Source organism: Anabrus simplex, chromosome 4 (assembly GCF_040414725.1).
Source record: "Anabrus simplex isolate iqAnaSimp1 chromosome 4, ASM4041472v1, whole genome shotgun sequence".
In the NCBI taxonomy this organism is placed as follows: Eukaryota; Metazoa; Arthropoda; class Insecta; order Orthoptera; family Tettigoniidae; genus Anabrus; species Anabrus simplex.
The window spans coordinates 123,229,523-123,242,874 of record NC_090268.1 but is presented as its reverse complement, the minus strand read 5'-3'; the positions used below and the strand labels follow the sequence as shown (position 1 = coordinate 123,242,874).

The window sequence follows — 13,352 nt, the reverse complement described above, 5'->3', positions numbered from 1 at the left end:
AAAACCAAGATGATGTTGGCTGGAGAGGCTGAGATACTACATATGCCTCATAAAATTCAACTCTCAGGATGCTATGAATTGTCTGAAATGAGAAAACTATGCAAGAATGCAGACCCCACAAAGTGGAAAAATGCAAGGAAGTCTCTGCTTAAGTAGTAGTCTAAACAGAACCCGGTAATAGGTGTAAATATCTTTGATAGTAGCAAACCTGTGACAATTATAGCCTATAACAAATCTGACTGCAAATAGGGTACCTCGGATACGGTGTCTAGTGTGTGCAATTCAGAGTTCTTTAGGTAACAGGGGAATTTTAAACTAGTGGGTTACCAGTATCAACCTCACCCAGAGAGACACCATTAAAATGGGAACAGATAACATACAGGCATTATAATAATTTTGTGTGGCTATTTCTAGCCGAGTGCAGCCCTTGTACGGCAGACCCTCCGATGAGGGTGGGCGGCATCTGCCAGGGGTAGGTAACTGAGTGTTGTTGTGGTGGAGGATAGTGTTGTGTGTGGTGTGTGAGTTGCAGGGATGTTGGGGACAGCACAAACACCCAGCCCCCAGGCCATTGGAATTAACCAATGAAGGTTAAAATCCCCGACCCGGCCTGGAATCAAACCTGGGTCCCTCTGAACCAAAGGCCAGTACGTCAATCATTCAGTCAACGAGTCGGACATATAGACATTGACAAATAAACTGATGAATTGATTAAATTCATGAAGGAGCTGGACATTCATATAACATGAAATCAGTTTTGCCCAGGTATTCTCAGATATACAGTTTAACACTTTGCAGCTGGTTATTAAGAACACGTACCTTAATTTGTATTTCTGGCTCTTTTGCGCTAAGTGCATCTTCCAGAGATTTAATGGTTTGATTACATTTCACCAAGTCCTGTGCCTTCTGTTCTAGCTCCTGGCGTAGATTCTCTAGCTGATCATTGCATTGTTCTAGGTCACCGTCCAGCTTTCTGCAACGGAGACTTAGTCGTTCCGCCTCCTGCTGAGCTTCTTGCAGGTCGACATCTAATTGATTTGCTCGTTCGGTTTCATTATGTACACTACATCCTAAATGATTCACCTGGTGGGGGAAAATGCAACAGAATTAGAGAAGAGTTGACAGAAATTTCCAACAATATTATCAAAAAATTAACTAGAACAGAACTGTCTTTTTTTTTTTTTTGCTAGGGGCTTCACGTCGCACCGACACACATAGGTCTTATGGCGACGATGGGATAGGAAAGGGCTAGGAGTTGGAAGGAAGCGGCCGTGGCCTTAATTAAGGTACAGCCCCAGCATTTGCCTGGTGTGAAAATGGGGAAACCACAGAAAACCATTTTCAGGGCTGCCGATAGTGGGATTCGAACCTACTATCTCCTGGATGCAAGCTCACAGCCACGCGCCTCTACGCGCATGGCCAACTCGCCCGGTAGAACTGTCTTAACAGGACATTATTCTTTAATATTCAATATTTTAAATTAGAAGAGGAATATGTTTAAGTAAGATTGATAACTGAATAATTAGACAGGAGGAAACAGTTTAATAAGATTCATGTCATGGAAGGGAGGGAAGAGATTAGCAAGTTCTCCTTCACCAATGACACATTAAAAGTACTGCAAACCCTCACTATGGGTCTTGTAGAAAATATATTTTAAATAATCCTAACCTAGCACATTACTGCATGCTACACAGTAGAACTACGAAGTTTTTAAATCGGATATCTGAGATGTTCATCCCAGCACTTGCAATGGTTATTCGGAATGTGGTCTGTCAGTCAAGTACCTGGAATCCTATTCAACCTTAGATCCACATGATTTTACAGTTGCACTTTTACAGAACCCACACTACCAAAGGTTACCAGGCAGCACGCATATACACTGTTATGCTAGACTGTTGACTCCAGAACTTCTTATGTAATTTGACAGCAGTTAAGTCAGGAGAGAAAAATGAGCTAAGGCAGATTTACTTGCATGGCTATTTTTCTACTTTTAAAAAATGTTTTAAAACATTAGAGGTTTAATGACCATTCAATCTCCATATACTTCTTCCCCAAGCAGATTAAAAATTCAATTTTCTTCTTTCAAGATGCAGAAAAAGCTAATTAATAAATAATCAACCTTTTTTGAATCTATATCATGAATTTAACAAATCTAGCGCCGCCATGAAAATCAAGGTTTACTGCATGGGACCACTCCCTAAAATCACATTTAAGTGTTGTTCTTGTTTTCTGTTCTCAGAATTGTGATTATTTTTTATAGTTTTACTTGTACTATCAAAATTTTGGAAATGCCCCCCGGAGGGCACGTGGTCCCCGGAAGTATAATTACTTTGATGGACCACGTGCTCACCGGTGGTCATATATTGGTTTAAACTACCTGTGAGGGGTGTCAGTATGTCATTGTCTCATGTTTTGATACTTTACAACTTTGGCAACATGCTGTTCTTCCTTTTGATAAAAAGGAAAAAGAGAGAGAGAGAGAGAGAGAGAGAGAGAGAAGAAGAAGAAGACAGCTGTTGCACTCAAACCCACGCCAAAAAAATGAATACATACTGTGAAAGCTTGCAGCGTGCCCATGTGCCTCAACTGTTTCCAGAGCGAACATATAGCTCAGTGAAAATTAACTTATAATTTCTAACAACTGAAAAATATATATATCCTAAAAATTTTTCACGTATCACATTCCTGAAATTGCTTTCCAAATTTTTGTACTAACTGTGCTTACTACACAAAGCAAATGTGGTATTAGAATACTTAAGTGGCATAAGAGTGGTGAGATCTGTAATGCTAAGTTCTAATGCTCTGCAATTAGCATTATATATATTTTGTGTGTTCGCTTTGTAATACGCGGTGCTAAAGTTACCCACCAGTGGGTCTCGTGGTCCCACATCAACAAACTGGTGTGCCCACCGTGGATCGCATGGCGCTAGATGTGTTAAAACATGAACAAGCTGGGTAACGCTGTCCACCTCTGGAACTACCTCCTTTACGTGTGTGTAGATAAAAGGGGCCAGATGCCTAGCAAGTCATACTACATGGTCATGCCCTAAAACAGATTATTGGCAGTATAACCATAGTTAAATATCTGGAAGCCCATCTAGAGACTTGGCGGAGGCAACCACATCACTAGACTTGCTCTCTATTGGCTAGCCCCCAATGAGAGGACTTTTGATTGATGGATGGATGTATGAGACATAGTAAATTGAAGAAACAGAATATAGAGCAATAGCAACCTGGAATGTCCAAGGTACATTCTACAAAGGTGGTAAGCTATATGACATTCCAGCCAAGCAAAATACCTCAATAGCAACAATAACAGAAACCAAAAGAAAGCTGAACACATCCAAGGAAACAATGAATTTTCTAGTTCTACAGTGGAGCTGACTGAAATGTACGAGCTAAATCTAGAGTGATGTTAATGGTTGGGTAAAAGATTACATAAAGACAATGACCCTTATGTGCATTGGAATGAGAAGATAACAGAACTTAGAATTAAATATTCTCGTGGACATTTAACAGGACTGTGTTTATAGCCTTGCTGAAAGATCAGGATGTAGAAAGTGAAATTTTTTTAATGAAGATCTTCAGAAAGTAATCAATAAGGTCAACAAAACTGTACAGATATTCAAGAAAAGAATAAACAGCAACAGGGAAAAGCAATGTTAAATGACATTCAACCTGTGTATATTATTTATTTATTTATTTACATATTTTACGCCCACATTGGAGCACTGAAATCAATACATTTGAGTTAATTTCTTCTTCTTCTTCTCCCAGAACTTTTTCATCCTCTCCGACCTGGAAGCCCTTTGTGTGTCCGATATAGTATATTGTTTCCGTTCAACTGCTTTTAGTTTGAGACTTATGCTTTTGTTCTTCAAAATCCTCTTCTCTTTTCTGTCTTTGATTTGTTGCCGAGTTATACCCAATTCTTCCAAATCGTCCTGAACTTCTTTGAACCAATTATTATTGATTTTATTCTTCAAAAAGTAATCGAATAGTTGTTTCAATATCCTGGTGTCTGCTAATCTTGATATGTGACAGAAAAAGGAAATTCTTCTTTTACGCATTGTAGATATTATTGATTCACATTCACGATAGACAATGTTGTTAGGCAACAATCTCCACTGTCCATCAACTTGGTGTTTTTTATTAATAATTGTTCTAAGAATTCTTCTCTCAGTTTTCTGTAATTTGTCTGTTGTAGATTTTACATTTAATTTGAATAAAGTTTCACTAGCATAGGTTGCCTCTGGTTTAACTATGGAATTATAGTGTTTCAGCTTAGCGTTTATCGAAAGAGATTTTTTTTTATAGGTTGGCCAGGTAAGTCTTTGTGCTTGTTTAAATTTAGTTGTTCTGTGTTCTATTGCTTCTTTTTCATTTGTGTTCCATGTTATTATTTCCCCAAGATATTTGAATTTCTGAACAATTTTAATCTCTTTATTACTGTTCAGCTGAATAACTGGTAAATCAACTTTAAAAGTTGGCATCATTTCTGTTTTTTCAAATGAAATTTGTAATCCCATTTTTTTAGCTATAATTTCTAGTTGTTCAATTTGAAATTTAGCCTCTTCTATTGTATTTGCAAGTAATGCTAAATCGTCCGCAAAAGCAAGGCAGTTGAGTTTAATATTTCTACCGATCTTGATAGTTGGTTGGCATTTCTTGTTCCATTCACGCATAACCTTCTCCAATGCACAATTAAATAACAATGGTGAAAGTCCGTCTCCTTGTCGAAGTCCAGTTCTTATAGTGAATGATTCTGATAATTCACCTCTAAATTTAACTTTTGCCTTCGTATTTTTAAAAGTCATATTAATGAGGTTAACAAGTTTTTGATGTAAGCCAAATTCTTTAAGGCTTTTTAATAATGAGTCACGATGAATACTGTCGTATGCTTTTTTAAAATCTACAAACGTGATGACCAGACCCTTACTTCGAACTCTTTGGTGCTTCATTATCCATTTTAAACTAATGATTTGATCTGGACAGCTTCTACCTGGTCGAAATCCTCCCTGATATTCTCCAAGTTCTTGGTCGAGTTGTTCTTGGATTCTTGTGTATATAATCTTGGATAAAATCTTGTATGTAATATCAAGTAAGGATATCCCCCGATAATTATTTGGATCGGAACGATCACCTTTCTTGTGCAGCGGGTGGATTATCGCTGTATTCCATTCCTCAGGAAGCTTCTCCGTGTTCCAAATATCAATGATGTATTTATGTAGGTTTTGAATAGTCTGATCATTAGCATTCTTCCATATTTCTGCTACTATTTGATTCTCTCCTGCTGCTTTGTAGTTTTTAAGTGCATTAATTGCCGTTTTCACTTCATTGTAAACTGGTGGTATAATCTTTTGTAATGGAGTTTTATTTTTTGGGTTAGGATCAAATTCTAAATGTTCCACAGGATCCTCACAATTAAGTAACTCTTTAAAGTATTCTGCAAGAATGTTAGCATTATCCTGATTATTGTGTGCCATTTTACCATTTTTATTTCTTAACATAAGTGTGGGAGGGGTAAATTTAGATTGATATTGCTTGAATGTTTTGTAATAGTCTCTTGTTTTATGCTGATTGAATGTTTCTTCTATAGTGCTAAGCATTTCCTTTTGATAATTCCTTTTAATTGTCCTAATTTCTTTAGCTGTTTGTCTTCTGGCATTAATTAGTTCTTCTCGAGATTTTTCCGTTTTCCTCTGTTGATCATTTATCCATGCCTTGTGTCTTGCTTGAATTGCTTTGTCACATTCCTCGTTCCACCACGCATGTTTCTTTCTCCTTTTGATTGGGGCAATTTCTTCAGCTATGGTTTTAAGTTTGTTGATCATTGTCTCTAATTTGTCATTTAAAGGTGTTTTGGATCTCTCTAAATATATTTTATTATTTATTAAGTAACTGGGATCATAATTTCTCCTTGCTTTGAGATGATTATGTTTGTGTTTCCTTTTTGGTGTTAACTTGATTTTTATTTTTGAGATATAATGATCCGAGTCAATGTCTACCCCACGGAGGACTCTGACATTATAAATTATTGTATATTGTATTGTAAATAAAGAAATTTTGTGAATAAATTAATTCCATCCCCTTGTCTACGGAGACTGGACAGGGGACTGCCTGTAGGGCTGAAGTATGGTGAGGATTTCGAGGACCCTAGAACCGCTGTGGTAGCTGTGAAGGCCTTAAGGAACTCTGAAAACCAGTGGCAAAAGGGGTTCTGGTTAAGACGCAGCAGGTCGTTATGCATGTTAGGTACCAAAATGGGTTTTAAAAAAAAAGCATTGTACATTTAAATCTTATAGCAATTGTATAGTATTTCTTTTGAAGTAATTCCACATACTGTATATAAGTTGATTTAGTGTGTAAGTTACAGAAGATATGATTAGCAGTGGCGTGCAGTGAATATATTCATTACCCCAGCTGCAAAAATGTTTTTTAAATATAAACAATTGTAGCCCCACTACATTCTCTAAAGTCAACACTGCCATTTTATAAGGCTGCATTTTTCGTGGAAAGGTCTACCTGAGAAAGATCTTTCAAGAATATTTTCAACCACATGCTCGCACATACTTCCAAACTGATATTCATGGCAGTAACGACACCATCACACCTTTATCTATAGCAGATTTTAAACAATGTACTTACAGTTTCATCCGGTGATGCTTCGTGATAGTACAGTCATGGTTTTCACAAAAATACACTGGAACTATTTGTTTTTTACTTAAAAAGCCTAATCTAAACTAATCAGCAAAATTTAACTGGTATTTTACCGTCGTTGAAGTTTATAGTTTCACTCGCATACTGAGTGTACGTGCATCAACGGCAAATGAGGGGAAATATTTGTCACGATGTATAACACACTTTATATTCATGAAGAATGCCACAGAACTCGTGAAACCTCCACCTATAATCCAAGAGGAACACTACAAAAGTTCACTATATACCACCATCACAAACAACCATTCACGCTCAACTCTGTTCACGCTGGGCAACCTAAATATTTTTCTGCGGCTATCGGAACACATACTCTACATGTGCCGCTCAATGAATTGCTCGAAAAAACTGTATACATGCCAAAATTTTCTGTATTACAATTGATTTCATATACTGGCTTTATTTTTATTAGCAAGACGATGTGCAAGTGCCTATACTGTTAAGATGTTGATATTTTTCTTGCAGTCTCTAGTGTGTCGTAATCTATAATCTTCATTTCCGTATTGACGAATTGCACAATTAAAAATAGGAGAGGATTTCCACCAATCAATACTTATTTATTGCATATAATTAACTACAGGACCGGTTTCGACCTCATATACAAGGTCATCTTCAGCTGAACCATACATACATATTTATATAATGAAGCTTTGATTAAGATTGTGTTGTTAAAGGAATGCTATATGATGATGATGTACATTTAGTCACGTGTGTATTCTTCCACTCATTTTCTGTATCTTCACCTGAAATGTCGCCGTAAATTGCTGTCAGGGCAGGTGCCACAGCTCCGCCTCAAGGAAGCTTCAATTGCATGAGTCACCCAAGCGACCTTAAATTTCACTGGGGGTAGCTCTCTATCGTGCCGGCAAGGAAACCCAGCTCGCTGGAGAAGCTGAGCTGTGGTAGAGTGAGCGGATTGTTGAGACAGCTGTACTTGGCTTGGCTTAGATGTTTGCCAGTTTTTAAACATTATAAAAAAGCATTCTAAGGAATAATTAGAAAATGTTAATATAAAGTTCTTACCCGAGCAGCGCTGGGGTAGATGGGGTTCAGTGCACGTCACTGATGAGTAGAATTTTGTAAATAATATAAATTTATTAAGGATGAGCTGTGTGTTTAATAGAAAAATTGTTAAAGCAAATTGTATAATACTGTATTTTAGGAAAAATGTCTTCTTTTCATTTTAATTTAAAATTCAGTTGTTGAGAACAATGCATTTTTGTATATCATTTGCCACCGAGAACCTCATTTGCAAATAACGTATTTTGATTTGATTTGAAAACTGATTTGGTCCTTTAAATGGGCAATCTCAATATGAGAGCTGGTAATACACCAGTGGATAATCATGTTGGAAAATTTGAGGAAAGCATTAGGAATAAAAACGGGACTAGGTGAATTGATTTCATTGTGTATAACAAATTAAGAATTATGAATACAATATTCCAACATAGTCACAAATACACCCGGTGTGCGAGAGAACCAAGATCCACAATTAATTATGTCATATGCAATGAGAAAGCTTCATAACTGATGTTAGATTTTAGAGTCTTTCAAGGTGCAGAACTACAAACAGATCGTCTTCTAGTAATAAGCAAGTTATGATACAAACCTACATGGGTCAGGAAGAAAGACTCCCTAAGAATGAAGGTACCAGCTTCAAAATATGAAGAGATCCAAGCATCAAATGCCTGCATCATCACTGCCTCTCTGAAATTATTGCATCAATCATTTCAGGTGAAGATACAGAAAATGAGTGGAAGAATACACAAGCCATAAAAACAATAATGATACGGTAATAATTGGGGGAGATCTAAACTTGCCTGAAGTTGAATGGAATGGAGCTGCAAGTGAAGCCCATGAACAGAAACTGGCAAATAAGTTAATTTGGGAGGGAGGATTTACACAAGTAGTACAAGAACCAACTCGTCTCAATAACTTGCTAGATATATTCTTGGTTAAACCATGGGAAATTGTTGATAAAACTGAGGTAATTGAAGGAATAGGTGACCATAAGGCTGTAATAATGGATGTAGGACTCGTACCAAAAATGCTTAATAAGAGGGTCACAAAAGACAAGAAATTATACAGAAAAACTAAAGTTGATGAATTTGGGACTTACCTTAAATCACAATTCAGTTGTTGGATAAGTGAAGGGAATAATGTGGATACACTTTGGGCTAAATTTAAATGAATCATTTGGAAGGAGAGAAGAGATTTGTACCTGTTAAGAAGGGTAAAATGACCTCAGACCCTGTTTATTACACAAGGGAAATAAGAAAATTAAAAAGAAAATGTAGAATAGTAAACAGGAAAATCAAAGAAGGTAGGGAGAATAGAGACTCTAGAAAACAACTAATGAGGGAACTGAATAGAGTGAAAAAGGAAGCAAAAGAGAATTATATGAATGGCATGCTTCAAGAGGGTAATGACCACAAAGGGAAATGGAAAAAGCTGTATTCATATATTAGGAATCAAAAAGGAAAAGGAATCCAAATTCCTAAAATGGTGGGAGAAGGGGGTGAACACTATTTAACAGATACTGAGAAAGCAAACCTCTTTAGTAGGGAATTCCGAGATTCAGAAGAAGATTGTCAGGACTTGGAAACCGTAACAGAAGATAGAGAGGGAGAGACACAAAGGGAAACAAGAAGCTTCTCATTCACAAATGAAGATATTTTCAGAGAAATCCAACTGCTTCAGCAAGGAAAAGCAGCAGGAAGTGATCAAATTACTGGGGAGGTATTAAAGACAATGGGGTGGTATATAGTGCCTTATTTAAAATTTCTCTTTGACTATGTCATAAATAATAGTGTGATACCAAAGGAATGGAAGGAATCTATAATAATACCAATTTATAAAGGAAAGGGTGATAAAAGGAAACCAGAGAACTACAGACCAATCAGCCTGACCAGTATAGTTTGTAAAATACTGGAGAGTTTAATAGCAAAGTACATCAGAGGGATATGTGATGATAAAAATTGGTTCATGAGGAGCCAGTATGGATTTAGAAAGAAATTTTCTTGCGAGGCACAACTGGTGGGATTTCAGCAGGACATATCAGATCAGTTAGATTCAGGAGGCCAGTTAGATTGCATAGCCATAGATCTTTCCAAAGCCTTTGATAGAGTGGAACATGGAATATTATTAAAGAAATTGGAGGGAATAGGATTGGACGTAAGGGTTACACGTTGGATAAAAACATTTCTAAATTCAAGGGTTCAGAAAGTCAAAGTAGGAAATAATATATCACAGGAAGAGAAAGTCTGGAAGGGAATTGCACAGGGTAGTATAATCGGTCCGTTACTTTTCTTAATATACGCAAATGATTTAGGGAACAATATAACATCGAAAATAAGATTGTATGCAGATGACATAATTGTTTATAGGGAAATAAATGACATTGAGGATTGTTCAGAATTACAAAGGGACCTTGACAGTATCCAGGAATGGGTTGAAGAAAATAATATGAAGATTAATGGAGCCAAATCAACTGTTACAACTTTTACAAACAGGAGCTTTAAAACTGAATTTGAATATACTTTGGATGAGGTAGTTATCCCAAAAGATGGCAAGTGCAAATACTTAGGTGTGAGATTTGAAAGTAATTTGCACTGGAAGGGTCATGTTGATGACGTTGTTGGGAAAGCATACAGATCGTTACATGTCATAATGAGGCTACTTAAAGGATGCAACAAAGAATTAAAAGAAAAATGTTACTTAAGTATGGTTCGTCCATTATTGGAATATGCAAACAGTGTTTGGGATCCTCACCAAGAATACCTAATAAAAGAACTAGATGGTGTGCAGAGGAAAGCAGCAAGGTTTGTAACAGGGGATTTCAGGAGAAAGAGTAGTGTATCAGAAATGTTAAAGGAACTTGGGTGGGAAACCTTAAGTAAGAGAAGGGAGAAAAGTAGACTTATAGGATTATATAGAGCCTATACAGGAGAAGAAGCATGAGGAGATATCCGTGAGAGGCTTCGGTTGGAAAATAATTATATTGGTAGAACTGACCACAGGTACAAAATTAGAAGGAATTTTAGCAGAAGCGATTGGGGTAAATTTTCTTTCATTGGGAAGGGCGTGAAGGAGTGGAACAGTTTACCAGGGGTAGTGTTTGATCCTTTTCCAAAATCTGTACAGATATTCAAGAAGAGAATAAACAACAACAGAGATAATAAATTAAATGTTAGAGGGCATTCGACCAGTGCAGGATATTGTAAATAATAAATGTGTGTGATTAAATTAATTCCATCCCCTGGTCTAAGGAGTTTGGACAGCCCAAGTAGGGGACTGCCTGTAGGGGTGAAGTACAGTGGGGACTTCGAGGGCCCTGGGACCGCTACGGTAGCTGTGAAGGCCCTTCAGGAACTCTGAAAAGTGGTGGCAAAAGGGGCTCTGGTTAAGACGCAGCAGGTCGTTATGCTACTTAGGTTCCAAAATGGGTAAAATATAAATATGTAAATAAATTCAATGTTAATTTTAATCTTATACCAGTTGTATAGTATTATTAGAAGTAATTTCACATACCGTACTGTGTATGAGTTGACTATGTTTGTAAGATATTATAAGTAGAATTTTGTAAACAATATAAATTTATTAAGGATGATGTGTGTGTTTAATAGAAAAAAATATTAGCGTAAATTGTATAATATTGTATTCTAGGAAAATTTTCTTCGTCTCCTGTTAATTTAAAATTTAGTGCTTGACAATAATGTATTTTAGTGTACCATTTGCCACCGAGGTAGACACCTCATTTGCAAATAAAGAGATTTTGATTTTGATTTTTTTTGAAATTATAAGAAGCTGCCTTCAAAAGCCTGGCAACCAAAAAAGAAACATAGGAGCAAGAAAAGCTGCAGCAATGGAATGAATACATTAAATCAACAAAGACAAGAATTGCCTATCAGAAATATCTATCCACTAACAGATTAGAAGACAAAATTGAATACCACCGTAAAAAGGCCATTACCTAGTGTGAAGTCAGGAAACCCATTCAAACAGATACAATAATTAGTAATAGTTCAAATCATCTAGAATAACAGAAGAAAAGCAGCTATGATGATTCCTGTACCTAAAGAGAATTTTAATAAGGAAAGTAATATAATCTATCAGATTGCATTTAACAAAGGATACTCCAAAAATTTTGTTAATAAAATCAAGAATAAAATTAATAATTAACCAAGAACAACTTTATCTGTAGAATGAAAAGAGAAAAAGAAATATGTGGTTTTGACGTTTAGAAATAAGCAATCATATACACTAACAAGTTTATTTAAAAAAGAGAAGATTGCACACAGGACCAACAACACCACTAATAAAATAATCTTATTTTTAATAGCATAGTGACCAATAATAAGTACAGTAAATCAGGAGTATAAAAATTCACATGCCAAGCATGTGAACAGCAATATGTTGGGCAGTCAGGGAGGAGTTTGGCGGTCTGGTATAGAGAACACGTCAACGCAATTAAAGACAAAAGGTATTCAGCAATGGGGGAACCATATAAAAGACAACAGTCATGAATTCACAGACATAGAACATGATATGAAACTTATTCATTCAAACCATAAAGGTAGATTTATGATGTTCCTGAAGATATTGAAATTTAAATAATAATGTTATTGTTTTTACGTCCCACTAACTACTTTTTGATGGTTTTCGGAGATGCCGAGGAGCCGGAATTTTGTCTCGCAGGAGTTCTTTTAAGTGCCAGTACATCTACGACATGAGGCTGATGTGTTTGAGTACCTTCAAATACCACTGGACTGAGCCAGGATCAAACCTGCGAAGTTGGGGTCAGAAGGCCAGCACCTCAATCATCTGAGCCACTAAGCCCAGCGATACTGAAATTTACTTGACACAAAGGAATAATAGTGAACTTAATTAAAATGATTAATTTAAATTAGTAGCTCAACAAATTTTTTTAAAAATGGAAAAAATTTGATGAAAGAATAAACATAAAGGAACATAGAACCCGTAGCTGTGTTGCCTTATGTGACATTGTCGTCAGGTTATTATCCTCTCCCCCCCCGTCACCATCTATTTCCCAATTTTCTCCACTCAGCTGTTCTAACCACACTGGTAAACGAGACATCATTTTACTCAAAGCCTATCCAGCCCACGGTTTTATGTAGAGTTCTAATAGTAAGGTCTCTTCCATTGTAGGATAAGATGATTTATATCTTTTCAGTGCATCATATCAGCACAATGAATAAGAAGAAGAGGTCCGCATGTCAAACACACACGTAGGCACTTTTTTACTCGTTTTAGAACACCCTGTAGGTGGGGGCAACTGAATACCCACGATATCCTCTGCCTGTCGTAAGAGGCAACTAAAAGCCCTTAGCCGAGTCCTGGCATTGCTTTCACATATTTGTGCCAGGCTCCTCACTTCCATCTATCCTATCCACCCTCCCTTGGTCAACTCTTGTTCTTTTCCAACCCTGACATTATTAGAGGATTCAAGGGCTAGGGAGTCTCATTTTCATGCCCTTTGTGGCCCTTGACTTTCTTTGGCCGATATCTTCATTGGTGTTGCATCTCTTACAATGTTTTCTCTCTGATTAGTGTTATATAGAGGATGGTTGCCTAGTTGTACTTCCTCTTAAAACAATCACCATCACCACTTGTTT

General features: G+C 36.7%; 1 protein-coding gene across 8 annotated transcripts in view; it reads right to left on the bottom strand.

Moving 5' to 3' along the window:
* Nucleotides 1-13,352, bottom strand: part of LOC136871688 (centrosomin) — a 540,670-nt gene that overhangs the window by 196,229 nt on the left and 331,089 nt on the right. For all 8 annotated transcript variants that reach the window (XR_010859792.2, XR_010859793.2, XR_010859794.2 and 5 more), the window contains exon 6: nucleotides 820-1,083. Coding sequence is in view for 5 of the 8 variants with exons in the window: in XM_067145194.2 (XP_067001295.2) it covers nucleotides 820-1,083 (264 nt within the window). In the remaining 3 variants the exon portion in view is untranslated. The remainder of the gene's footprint in view (nucleotides 1-819; nucleotides 1,084-13,352) is intronic.